Below are 13,799 nucleotides of genomic sequence, written 5' to 3' on the forward strand. Positions count from 1 at the left end.
TCAAGTATGCCTTGAGGAGACAGAGGTAAAGTATATCATAAGACAAACTTCTTTTGAATTCAGAGACATTATGTGTGACTTTTACCATAGTTTTAGTACCTCACTCAGTCTCAAAACCTTTCTGTTGCCTTTGTGAAAGGAGTAATAGTGGCAGTAGCTGTTCTTAGATGAGAGATTGGGGAAGAGGAAATGGCTTTCCCTTACTGCTTTATTTTCCTTGAATATTCATTCTATTTGATGTTTATTTCACTCTTCAGGCAGCTACAGTGAAGATTTTGAAGAAGAAACAGATGATAATCCTGTCTTTAAAACTGAGGGAAGTCAGATGAATCAAAATATTGTGTCAGGAGTTGATTTAAGTCCTCAAGAACAGGTATAACTTACTAAATGTTTGTATTACTTGCATGAATTGTAAAAGCTCTGCAATGTATAACTGTAAAAATAGTAAACCTTTATATAATATGTGCTATCTGAAAGAAAAGAATATCATGATCCTGGGACTATATTGTTCTATTAAGGACATACACTTTCCTGTGATAAATCACTGAAAGGATTAAGTTCTTCACAGGGTTTCCTGCTTATTCCTCCTTTGAATTAAGAACTGTGTATGGGAGTGCACAAATGATGAGCTCAGGTTGGAGTCTCAGCCTCAGAATGCGTAGTGATTAATCTCTCTCTTGGAGCTATTAAGGTGGTGTCTACACCAGCAAGTGATGTAGAGTGAGGGAAGTAGTTCTGTACAGAAAAGCAGTTTGGACAGAGGTCCCAAAATCTACACTGTATGAGCTTTGGGGCTATTGCTGTCGACTAGCTTAGTCAGGTCTTTTGATGTGCAGCACATGTGACTGGAGCGCATTGGGTGCATTCCTGGAGCACATGTTCTGATTTGTTTTTTTTATGAAAGGAGTCTATAGAGTGTGACACGTTCATCTATAATACATAAATGGGGTTTTTTTTATTCTTTTTAAGTAAGTTTATTAGAGTAGTATTTCTATTAAATGTTTGAAAAGAACAGATAGAATGGAAGTGCAGCGTACTTACTGCTACGTTATTTTCTTTCCTCAAATTACAATATAAGAGAACCAGGAAAGTGCAAGAACATTATTCCATTTATGCGAAGTAGCATTTAGTTCCTGGTCACTTGTGAGAGGTTTGGAGTACAGGATGCTGAGGACCTTTTGGCATCCTAAGGAGAGTTTTAGGGACGTGCATATTCTTGGAGCACCAAGAACTGCTTAGTTCTAAGTTCTAAGAACTGTTTTTAGGTTTTGGACCAACTTTTAAAGTTCGTCAGTTGTTTTTTTTTTTTTTTCCCTGAAATTCAAAAAGTAATTTTTTTTCTTTATTTTTGTTAGGAAGAAGCAAACACCGGCATGCTGGCTAAAGGTAAAATATAAACTTTAATCAGTAGGAGAATACTAAATACAACTTTTTGAAACTTTCTTACCTGGTTTTTACTGTTTTGATATTTTTCACCTGATTTTATTGTGTTCTACTGAAAGTCTGTTGGGCTGAAATGGTTAAAAATTAATCTATATGCTAGCACTTCAAAGTGATCATCAGTGTAATTTTTTATTTTACTACATCTAGTCAGTAGTTAGATTTTGATGCCTGCAATCAAGAGTTAATCAGTTTACCATTAATGGTGTTAGAATAATCTATATAGCATTTTTGTATGTTTAGTACATCAAGATAAGCTTTGGTATACTTCTAATTCCAGTGTAGACAGAGTATAAATAAGAGAATTGTGTTTTCTTTAACATTTATCTTCTTGGTTTTAGTTGTATTACTTGATTCACAAGATTCAACTACAGAACTTCAAAAGGCCATTGAAACGTCAGATGTAGCTCCTGGTGAACATTATCTGCCTGAAGAAGTCAGTGGAATTGAAATGAATGAAGCGGGTAAGGGTTGCTTTAAAAAAAAAAAAAAACAAGAAAAAAAAAACAACCAACCAACCAACCAAAAAACCAAACTACACACACCAAAACCCAAACCCCAAAATCTTACTTTAGTAGAATAGGTGGCTCTGATGTCTTCATTTGTTCTTAGGTTATCAGTGAACATGAAGCCCGTAGCTTTTAGTAACAAGTCTTGAAAAGAGGAGGAAATATTTCAGGAAGAAGTCATGTTTCTGCTAAAAAGACAGCTTTTTACACTTGGTTATTCATCGTAGCTAAAATTCTTTGACAGTATTGAACGCAATTATAAAATACTTTCTCTTACCAAACTTTGTGAACAGTGTATGTCACTTATATCCAGAGTATGGCTCTGATGGTATCTGTTTAAAATAGTTATATCACATACGCTGTTAGTTTTAGTACTGATAAAATATTGAGGTGGGGGAGGAGGGTAGAGAGGCATGCAAACTGTAGATGAGACTATTTAGTATGTACTAATTAACTTGGCAACTGTTTATTTTTATAGTAAAAATGAGATTTTAAAATATTTTTTTCATAACTGAAATCACTGTTCTCACCACATAATAGACCAAGCTAGTAACTGAAACACAGGCTCCAGTGGGATGTTTCCCAAAACAGAAAATCCTGTAGTCTCTCTTACAAGCCTGCATTTTTCACAGGCACTTCCTATGGGCAAACCACCAGTGACATGGAAGCATTACACCAAGCATACCATCATATTGATCAGTCTTTGGGAGACACTGAGGAGCAAAAACTGCATGATTCTGCAATGGCAGTCTCGGAATGCTTAGCGCAAGGTGTTTCACAAAATAATGACATCTATTCAAAAAACATGTCAACTATTGAATCAGGTAAACACCTCAAAGGAAGGCATGTATTGTACAAGCACGTAAAATGAGTGAACTAGTAATATCTTTAATACTTCATTTATGAAACATTTTTAAAAGTTGTCCCTTTTACAAATATTTTTCTAAGTTGTTTTTCATTCATTTATTTCTTTATTCTATTTTGCACTTATTAGATTTACCTACTGTGGAAGAATTGATGAAACCAATTAAAGGACATTCATGTAATATCAGAAGTTTTGATGTGGAGCCTGAGAGGTATTTATTTCAGAATACATTTTAAGAATTGTAATTAAGTCCATTAGCTGTGGAAAAACAGCTTACTAAATAACTCATCTGTCTCTTTCCCTAATTAAACAGTGAAATGTCATCATGTCTTGCACTGGCGTTATGGCATTTGCAGTGAATTGTAAAATGAATATACAGGATTAATTGGTTTAGAACAGGGATTCCCAAACTTTGAGTGATAAGGAGCAAAGTTTGCCAAGTCATTTGGAGGAGTGTTCCTCACTCTCACAGCTATCAAAGCTAGGGTCTCTGCTTTCTCAGTCTTCTGCTCTTTCCCCTCATACATGGATTTCAGCCCACATCCTATCCTAGCTCTCCAACCTCCATAATCTAAGATCAAATCCTCTTATTCTGCATGCTGTCGTGATTCTTACTAACCTATGCTCCATACCTTCTTCTGGTTTGCTCCAGCTGTTGTGTCTAGAGCAGAAAGCACAGGCCCTGGAACTGTCAGAAATAAGTTATGCTTAACAAATGAGTTTCGGGAGCTTATCGCATAGCAGCACCCAGCAGAAATTACCATTCATTGTTTTATTAGCATTAATTTCATGCTTGCAGGTGTTCATCTTGTAGCCGAGTTTGGTACCCCCACAAAAACAGTCACGGCTGGGAAATAGCTCTTGTTCCACAGCGTAGGAGTGAATCTATACAACTAAATCTGCAAGGTTGTTCTTAAAAGGAACCTAGTGGCTCTTTCAAATTCAAGCAGTCTTTACAGCTGATACCTAAAGGAAAAATCATAGAATACCAGCTTAGAAGGGACCTCAAGGATCATCTGGTCAAACCTTTCTAGCACAATCTAGATGAGATGGCCCAGCACCATGTCCAGCTGAGTCTTAAACGTGTTCAGTGTAATGGAGTCAACCACTTCCCTGGGGAGATTATTCCAATGATTGACTGTTCTCATTGTGAAAAATTTACCTCTCGTGTCCAATCGGAATCTCCCTGGCAATAACTTGTACCCGTTACCCCTTGTCCTCACCATGTGACTCCTTGTAAAAAGGGAGTCTCCATCTTCTTTGTAGCTCCCCTTTAAGTACTGGTACATGGTGATGAGATCACCTCTAAGCCTCCTTTTCTCAAGGCTGAACAAACCCAGCTCTCTCAGCCTGTCCTCATATGGCAGGCTTCCCAGACCCTTGGTCATCTTGGTGGCCCTTCCCTGGACCCCCTCCAGCCTGTCCACATCTTTTTTTGTGTAACGGGGACCAGAACTGTACACAGTATTCCAGGTGTGGCCTGACAAGCGCCGAGTAGAGAGGGATAATGACTTCTTTATCCCTGCTGGTGATGCCCTTTTTGATGCAACCCAGCATCCTATTGGCCTTCTTGGCCGCAGCAGCACACTGTTCGCTCATATTGAGCTTCCTGTCCACCAGGACCCCCAGGTCCCCTTCCACGGAGCTGCTCTCTAGCCAGGTGGATCCCAGTCTGAGCTGCACTCCTGGATTATGTTTTCCCAGGTGCAAGACTTTACACTTGTCCTTGTTAAACTTCATAAGGTTCTTGTTAGCCCACTCTTCCAGCCTATCCAGATCTTCCTGCAGGGTGTCTCTCCCTTCCAGAGTGTCTACTTCCTCACTCAATTTGGTGTCATCAGCAAACTTCATCAGGGTACACTTGATCCCATCATCCAGATCACTTATGAAGATATTGAATAGCGTTGGGCCCAGTATCGATCCCTGCGGGACCCCACTTGTGACGGGTTGCCAGCTTGAAAAAGAGCCATTTACCACCACCCTTTGGGTGCAGCCCATCAGCCAATTCCTCACCCACTGCACAGACCACTTGTCCAGGCCATAACGCATCAGTTTCTCCAGGAGGAGGCCGTGGGGAACTGTATCGAAAGCCTTGGAGAAGTCCAAGTAGACAATGTCGACTGCTCGCCCCATGTCAACTGAGCAGGTCACTTTATCATAGAAGGCCACCAGATTTGTCAGGCACGATCTGCCCTTGGTGAAGCCGTGTTGGCTTTTCCCAATCACGTGCTTCATTTGACTCGTGATGGCCCCCAGGAGGATCTGTTCCATGACTTTCCTGGGGATTGAAGTAAGACTGATGGGCCTATAATTACCCAGATCCTCCCTTGAGCCCTTCTTGTAGATAGGGGTAACATTTGCCTTCCTCCAGTCCTCTGGGACATCCCCCAGTCTCCACGACTTCTTGAAGATTATAGAGAGTGGCCCCGCAATGACATCAGCCAGCTCTCTCAGCACCCTCAGGTGGATAAAAATGGCCCACTTCTTCCAGAGTGGTAGAAAAGCAAAGGGCAAAAGTCTTATTATATATGACTTTATTCCTTTCTCTTGTAGTCCTGTGAAACTGGTAGGCAACCCAGCAAATGACCTCATCAGCCACTCACCCTTTAAGGAGCACCAGAATAATATGGTTTGGGAGACAAACTTATTTGAAAAATTTAACAGAGAAGAGACCATCTTTCTGCAGACAGCTGCGAATGACGATAACTTGCAGAGCGTGACTGAGAAAGAAATTCAGACCAGTGAAGTACAGCCTGATGTACTAAGAGAAAAAATAGTACAAGACACTCTGCTTTCACAAGGCAGCAAAACTAAACAAGTAAGTAGTATCAACCAGGTTTTTTTTATATGGAAATACATTTTAAATGTGTATATTTTTAGACTGCCTGTCATTTGATTATGCTCTGATGTTTAGAAATTGAGAGAGTGTTGAAACTTTCTTGAAACTCTCATGAAACTCTGTTTTTCTTGAAACTCTCATGTTACCATTGCTGCTGTTAGCGGTAGCCAAATCCAGTGGGCTTTGGGACCCACGGGATTCTTCCTGTCCCAGCCCAATATGTGCAAGCCTGCTGCGGTTCCATGTCCCCAGCTGCAGCTATTAGCGAGTCTGAGCACGTGTTCCCGTTGGGGTGACGTATATAAAGACACACAGCCTCAGAATAGAGAGCATACCTACAGAGAGGACAGTTCGAAATACAGTTCAATAAGAATATAGGACAGACTGGAATGATCAGTGTGGGGCCTAGTCAGACAAGTGTACTGACCAGCAACCTGGTCATGTCACCAGCTTCTTTAATCTTATTTTCCTTCTGTTTCCCACACTTGTTCCTGCTTGATCCACCTTAATCTCTCCCTTTACCCAGTTTTTGTCCTTTCCCTACACATCCTGTAGGTTTTGCACATTCTTACAATCCTCTCAAACATTCCATAACAAGATTTACATAATCCCAAATCTTCTCCCTGCATCCCCAAATTCTCTTCTCCTTTCATCCCCTAAATTAGCCCCACACTCCTTTAGGCAAGCACCTGCTCTGTCTGCAAGGCATTGCAGGGAGAGAGGTTGTTTGGCCGATTCATCCTGGTGGACTTCCCACCAGGGCCAACAGGCTAAGCTTTCTCATTTGCTGGTCTTAAGAGTTGTGTGCTCTGGTTTTGATGATCAAGCTTAGTAGGGTTCTTCTGCCTGCTGTTGTTCCTTTCTTCATCGCTGGGTTTCTGCATTCACTGTGATGAGCCTTTAGTCACCAGCTACCTGCTTTGGTAAGCTAAAGATCCGGTAATGTAATACAACTTCCCAGAACAATTAAATGGAGCCAGTACAAAATACTTGCGCTACGTATACTTCGGAAGTAGTAAAATTCTGCAAAATGACATACTGTTAATTTGGTTAAAAATAATGCTTCCCTCCGCTCCGAGTCTTACAGCTGTGTAATTCTGTTAACTGGTTCTATGTTCTTTTAGCAGTGAAAGTTACCTTCAGATTACACTAGAGCCTAAAACTTGTTTTAAACAAATGTGCTCTATCACAGGCTCTTCAGTCTTGTTCCGTGAAGAATGAAAGATCAGAATCAATGACGACTAAACCAATGTTATACAAGAATATGAGAAGTCCAGCACCTTTACATAAAAAGAAATCTTCATATGGTCCTCATGGGGTAGTTAGAAGTTCTGGGTATGGGAAACCCACTTCATTCTCAAAACAGTCTTTTCCAGTTAATGAGAAGAAAACACCAAAAGAAACTTTCAAAAAGACCAGTGTGAAAGCCAAAAGTCCTGCAGATAGAGCAAGATCTAAAGGTAATTCTGTTGTAAGAAGCCAGAATTTTAAGAGGCAGAGAGCTTTGCTGTTCATGCTTCACACTTAAAAAAAAAAAAAAAATCAAAATGTAGAAGACATTTAAAGCCAAATGCAATTAAGTACTGATTTTTTTCTGTATCAGCATTAAGTTGCTGGAAGAGAGACTTTTAAATAAAGCTTTGCACTGTAGTCTTGTTTCATTTCCACTCACATATAGCACCACTGTGTTTGAGACTTACCTGTTGTTCACCAGTAGGACTAAAACAATAGAAAAAGCTGGTGTGCAAAATTAAGTATCTACAATGTATATTTTGCATTACAGTAAATGCAAAGATTTGCTGACACATTAACTTCTGTGTGTGATGCCGAATTTCTACTCTCAGCTTCTTTTTATCTTTGCTTTCCTAGAGTACAAAGAAAGCACTAAAAAGAAAGTCATATTTTCTGTTCATGTCTCTTGTAACACTAAGGAAAGGAGAATACCAATGCAGTCCTGTGAAAGCTGAGTTGCAAGTAAAGGACTGAACTTTTTTATTTTTGAGTGAAGCCTGAAGAGTTTCATAAGATAATTCAGCTTAGTGTCTTTGCAGGCGATGTTTGCTATCTCTGAGGCATGGGAAAATAACTCAACAGATGCCCAGGTTTTAGCACACTTCTAGCATGTAATGCTTTTAAAAAACCTGCAGGTAGTGTTGGGAAAAGCAGTTTCGGATTATGTTGCCCGTCTCGGGGAGATGCTTCAGTGGCAGCTGTCAAAACTAAGGGACCTTAGTTCCTCAGTGCATTGCTGTGGCGCTTCCTGGAGAAGAGGAGGGTGTACAGGCAGATGGAGGTGGTGAGGTGAATGATGAGTCCCAAGAAAATGAGGCCACTAGCCTCATTCAAACATGTTCTTCCCTCTCTAGCTATAGCCATTCTCCATAGCAATTTTAGGTGACTTGAGAAGTTAATCTCACCAGGATGCATTCTGCAGGGACTTCTAAAGCTAGGAAGAGAATGGCATTGAATCAAACAATCCCCCGATCATCAGTGCGAAGGGAGCAGCTTTGTGAGGGGATAGTGTGAGAAATGTAAAAAGTATTAAGGGAAATGATCATTGCCTGTTTGTTTCCAGGTATGACATTCCTAAGCTGGAGCTCTTAGCTTAAATTGGTATAGGCAGAAATGAAATGGCAGTTGTAGTTACTATCTGTATTTCAGAAGACTTAAGATGTGAATAGTTCCATCTATGTTAGTTACTCTCTAGGGGGAACTTCAGTCATTTTTAATTTCCAGACAGGTTGCTATTTGATGCAACAAATAAATGTTGCATGTCTTTGTATGCTGTCTGCACTCCAAAGTCCATTTTGAAAACTGCTGTGTCTTACCTTCACCATAGCTTGAAATATGTTGTATTTCTGTATATTTAGATAACTGGCCACTTCTTGAGCAGAGAACTGAGGTTAACCTTGTTTCATGAAGGATTTATTATCCAGATACTTGTTTCAGTTGTTCCCTTGGGTTTTGTTTTATCTTGTCATCAGTTCCTTACTTTAAAAAAAAAAAAAACAAACCTACATTTTCCATGATGTCTCATTGCTCTCAAGTTTCTATATTTAATTCAAAATTCAGGTTGTAGAATACTTTATTTATATGCCTAAGGGGTGGATCACGTGAATAGATTTTTTTGAAACGACATTAAATTCTGAATTTAATTTTGTTCTATTTTACTTTCTGCCTAAATGAAGAAGTCTTATTTGCTACTAGGATAATAAGATCTGCAACAAATGAACCAGCTTCAAAGGGAAGTATTAACAGAGTTATGTCTGGCCAATCAGTTGTTAATAATCTTGGACACCAGGCTATGGATTATTGCAGGCAGTATCAGCATGTAAGTAATAATCAGTGATGCTCTTAATTATAGTATGTACAGCTTGGTTTGCAAGCCTATTTTGTCAAGGCTTTTAATAATTATCACAAAATTGGAAAATGCTGAAATATTCTATTTACTTAAAGTTGGAATGCTTATTAATTTCTAAAAATTACTATTTTGTGGTAGAAAAGGGGAAATTTTTAAATAAAACTTTAAGTAAAAGTATTCTGTTATGAATGTTAAGTAGTACTACTGTTTGGAGTTTTTTTTTCTATTTTCATTGCATTGAATATTTAATAGTCTCTTCTAACATCTCCAAAATGACTGAATTTGCAGCACCATGATGGATTTTCCTTCTTCCTTATAAACTGTATAAAAAATTATTCATTGAATACCTAAATCATTACTGCTTTTCAAAAAGTAAGATGCATAATAGAATAATTCCAGTAGCTGTGTACTGGCTCTCATATGAGAAGTGTATATTTCTTGTTGGTTTTTTGGCTTGTTTTCCTCATACATATTTTGGAAATGAGAAAGTAGCTCGTTAAAGTAAATACAAGATGTTTTGCTATGTTGTTTGGGTTTTTTTTCTTTTCAAGTGCCTTAAGTGGTTGCTAAGAGCCAGACAATCCAGTTAAATAAAATTGATGAGCAGAATTTTTGGTAAACATTCAGTTCAGTGTAATGTTTCCCTGAATTTTTCTCTTCACTAGGATTTATCATTTTCTCCTATCAAAAGTTGTGATAGAGAACTATATTTGCTAAAACGAGTACAAGTTGCAGAGGAGGACCTGAACACAGCTCGTGATTTGATTCAACAGCTAACCAGCACGGTTTCAGAAAAAGAGAAAGAAATAGAGACAAAGATAGTAGAACTGAAAACACAGCATGAAAAAGAGCTTTCTCGGTTGGGTCAGGAAAAATATGTTCTTCAGAGTAAGGTACTTTATCATCTTTTATCCCATTACTACAGAACGGGAGGAACATTGCTTCTGAAAATTAAATTAATGTTATTTTACATGAGTTGTTAATGAGCAGAAAATCCAGATTTACACACCCACTGCTAGTTTGTAAATGCATATCTGCTGTTACGTTTATCGCCCATAAGACATGATCTTTTTTGTTTGTTTGTTTTCTACGGAGATAAACTATGTTATCCCGAGTTCCTTTAGTTTGCTATTTTGAGAGTTCTGCAGCAGGTTTTTTGCAAAGATTTAACTTACTCTTATGTAAAAAAAAAAAAATTAATAAGAGATTAACAGATACCACTTGTTATAGATAACGTGTAAGACTATGTTGAGATGTTGTTCATTTTTTGATGCATTTTTCAATGTTGTGTTTTGTCTATATGGCATATTTCCAGGGTTATTCCACTATACCCTCCTGTCTAGATACATAAGAATATAAGAGGGAGGGTAAAACTAACTTTTCCCAAACTTTTTATACTTTGTTCCTGCTTTGTAACGGTTCTGTAAAACTCCAATAATAAGACTGGCTCATTGGTTTGCTTTCATATCTTAATGAAAAGATTGACCTATTTATATTGTAAAAGTGTAGCCTTGTAGAGAATTTCGTATTGCTAACAAAACTTTCTTCTGAATTGTGTGTCTTTTTCTTTCTGAAAGTTAAGAAGTATGGAAGAGCTGACTCAAGAAAAGGGGTGGACCCATCATACAGCAACATTTCCTGTCACTGAAGAAAAACTGGCACAAATACAAAAAGAAATTGAAGATCAAGAGGTCATTATTCAAGGTTATCAACAGGTATACCACACAGCATATTGAGCTGTGTTCTAGACAGTTTCAGAAACAAAATTGTTTAATGGTTGCTACTTTTCTGTTGAAAATGGTTATCTTGCTATCTGAAAAGTGGATGAAATTTAGGTGTGAAGGGCAAACATACATGTTTTGTATGTACAAACATATATTTGCACATTTAAAAAGTATTTCAGACATGTCTAGTTTGGGCTGTTTTTCCACGATTCCATGTAACTGTTCTAAATTGTAAAAATATACTGACTTGTCAGTTGAGAACTGGGAAAATACTTTATGGCCAATGAAGAACCACAATTTTTTTGCCCCAAATGTAGTAGAAAACTAGTATTTTTAAGCAAAATTAGAAATTTGGAGGGTTCTGGTTTTGGTGTTTTTCACAGGATCTGAGCAGCTGATTTCAAGGAAACCTTATTAGTGTGCCTGATGTTTATTACTTAGTCAGGTGTAGAAATGGATAATGCAAGCTTTAATAATCCTTTTGAATACTTGCAGCTGTAAAATCAAATAGGTTAGTTTAACCAGCTTCCAGCTGGCGCTCAGCAGCATTTCTTGGTATAGGCACAATGTCTTGCCAGTATGGCTGTGAGCATCCCGAATTGGTGGCGGTTTGTGTCCACAGGATTGGAGCATGGGCAGGCTGAGCTCTGATCTGTCAGCACCCATCCATGTATGTGCTTTTAGAATATAGTTGGGATAGCTTTGCAGGGGAACTGGCCTAGGTTCTCCAGAGTGAACAGACACTTGGACGAGATTGTAGAGGTCACTGTATACTACTTTAGCATAAGGATAATGAAAGTAGATATCCATTTTAGAAACTTAGTAATAAAACATTTAGTGTTTGCTTCCACTGTTTCAGTAGGCAAACTATGCAAATCATAGACAATTGTTCTTGAACTGGATAAAACAGTAATTTATGAACATTCTTTAACTTTGTCTGTCTCATCTTAGGAAAATGAGAGGTTATACAAACAAATGAAAGAGCTACAAATCCAAAACAAGAAAAATGAGGAACGAATGTTTAAGGAGAATCAGTGTTTAATGTCTGAATTAATAGCCCTAAGGTAGGCTCATTTAAACATCTGACCTAAAATCTCTGGAGTTTTCAGCTGTGTTTATTAATTTATTTATGAAGAATCATTGCAGAGTCTGTCAGGTGCAGGTTTTCCAGTGTTTCTTGGGTTTGTGGTTTTGTTTCTTCTTTTGAGAATTGATTTATGTTGATTATGGGCACTTAATCCTTAGTCATCTTGCTGGTGTTGAAGACTTGTGGGAAGACTAGAGTCTTCCATTTGGTGAATATTTCAATGCTAAAATTCAAATACTTTTATTCATATCAGAATATGCAATACGTATACTACACATGTTCTGCTATTACAGCTCTGCGCATGTGTCAAAATGTTTTGATACTGTTGTAAGATACACAGTAGATAGGGGCCACAAGAGATCCTGGTAGTGGATGAACCATTAGATTCACTGCACTGTAGGTCCTGTAAGATTTGCATCCTGTGCTAGTAATGAGGAAAAAACCTAGAAGTTGGATGTACTTCTAATTTACAAATCTTTGCTTGGAAGAGGCCCGTAGATGAGTTCCACTGATACAGAGTAGGTTTTGTTTCTCTCCCTTGTGTAGTCCCAACAAACAAGTTTGTGCAAGGTGATTTCACCTTACAGGTGAAATTTTTTGGTATAAAGATGTAGTACCAAGTTGCTTCTTTCTTTGTTTTGAGCCTGTGCGGATTGACTTTGTGGTACCATTTGGGGGGGGGGGGGGGGGAGTGTTTGTTTTTTAATTCACCACTGTTTGTATGCCAAGTCACCACATTGCATAACTGTTTTTGCTGTTGCTGTTTAGAGAAAAGATGGAGAAGACTAATATCCAGTCACGAATAGTGCAGGATTCTGAACCAGCCAGAAATCAGAGTTTCACAGAATTGATTTCAGAGCTTCGAGCAGCACAGGTAGGTGTGTACCAAGCCTATTTGTCATGTGTCCTTACAAAAAATGCATAACCATCCATATTGTAGGCTAATAATGTAAGTTAAGTAGTAGAGCATGCTACTTTTCTCGTGCTGATTATTTGCCACACTTCTATATCACAAATGTCTCATCAAATGAACTTTCAGAAGTAATCCCCTAAGACATAGATTCACTGAAAGAAGGGCAGTGCTGCCATGTTTACTGGCAATTCTGAAATATCTTGTGAGAGCTTGCAGAAAGCAGTGATATCTCTATAGCTTTCCCGCATAAGAGAAATCCAGAAAAGTGTTTATCCTTGCTCTGTCCCAAGTAAGTTCTAGAAAAGAACATCAGAGTGAAAAGAATCATTTGTTATTCACTCATGTAACTTTTTATGTAGTCCTACAGATGCTTGTGTTTTTGAGGGAGCATGTTTGGTAAGCGTCATGTTAAAATTAAGTTTTCAGGAACTTCTGTTGCTCTGCTTACTGCAAGTCAGGACTGTTCTGGTACATACTTCCTCTGATAGTTAGACCAGAAATTAAAAGCTGCTTCTTCTGTTTTGGGAAGGGGGTGGGGGTGGTGGTGTTTGTTTTTGTTTGGGTTTTTTTGTTTGGTTGGTTTTGGGGTTTTTTGTTTGTTTAAAAACAAAACAAAAAAAACCCAAACAAAAAACCCCAAACAAACAACAACTGTTTAGGTAGGTGATAAAAGGATCTGGATCCAGTTAGCTTCAGGACCAGTGGAGGCGTTCCTGGTCTGATAGAGCTGACTTGGAGTTCTTAAGGCTCCAGGGGCTCCCCCAGTTCCAGCCTCATAGGTGCCGCTGCCACACTTCCCGGCCCTTAGGTCCAGCCTGTAATGAGACTGAACACGAGATCCAAAGATGAAGAGACGCACACAGACAACACTAACACAGCCAGGCACACGGATAACAGAGAGAACAGTGCCTTTGCTCGCACCATGGAAATACTAACAGTACTCTTGGACAAAACACAAGGAGCACATACGGATTGATCTTATTCAGGAGATCAGGATAGGAGTTCAGTAGCAGTGACACACATACATGCACATGCTGGCCCTAGACTCTTGGTCTATTTAC

The 13,799-nt window shown here is 38.6% G+C and overlaps 1 protein-coding gene across 1 annotated transcript in view; it reads left to right on the forward strand.

Moving 5' to 3' along the window:
* Positions 1 to 13,799, forward strand: part of CEP162 (centrosomal protein 162) — a gene marked incomplete at its 3' end in the record, with an annotated part of 49,025 nt that overhangs the window by 18,116 nt on the left and 17,110 nt on the right. Inside the window, exons 8-19 of the mRNA XM_082305568.1 lie at positions 258 to 322; positions 1,356 to 1,386; positions 1,782 to 1,904; positions 2,582 to 2,773; positions 2,944 to 3,025; positions 5,368 to 5,632; positions 6,846 to 7,113; positions 8,842 to 8,984; positions 9,680 to 9,907; positions 10,592 to 10,729; positions 11,690 to 11,802; positions 12,594 to 12,699. Of these exons, the coding sequence (XP_082161694.1) occupies positions 258 to 322; positions 1,356 to 1,386; positions 1,782 to 1,904; positions 2,582 to 2,773; positions 2,944 to 3,025; positions 5,368 to 5,632; positions 6,846 to 7,113; positions 8,842 to 8,984; positions 9,680 to 9,907; positions 10,592 to 10,729; positions 11,690 to 11,802; positions 12,594 to 12,699 (1,754 nt within the window). The remainder of the gene's footprint in view (positions 1 to 257; positions 323 to 1,355; positions 1,387 to 1,781; positions 1,905 to 2,581; positions 2,774 to 2,943; positions 3,026 to 5,367; positions 5,633 to 6,845; positions 7,114 to 8,841; positions 8,985 to 9,679; positions 9,908 to 10,591; positions 10,730 to 11,689; positions 11,803 to 12,593; positions 12,700 to 13,799) is intronic.

Source organism: Platalea leucorodia, assembly GCF_965183815.1.
Source record: "Platalea leucorodia genome assembly, chromosome: 3".
NCBI classification, from domain to species: Eukaryota; Metazoa; Chordata; class Aves; order Pelecaniformes; family Threskiornithidae; genus Platalea; species Platalea leucorodia.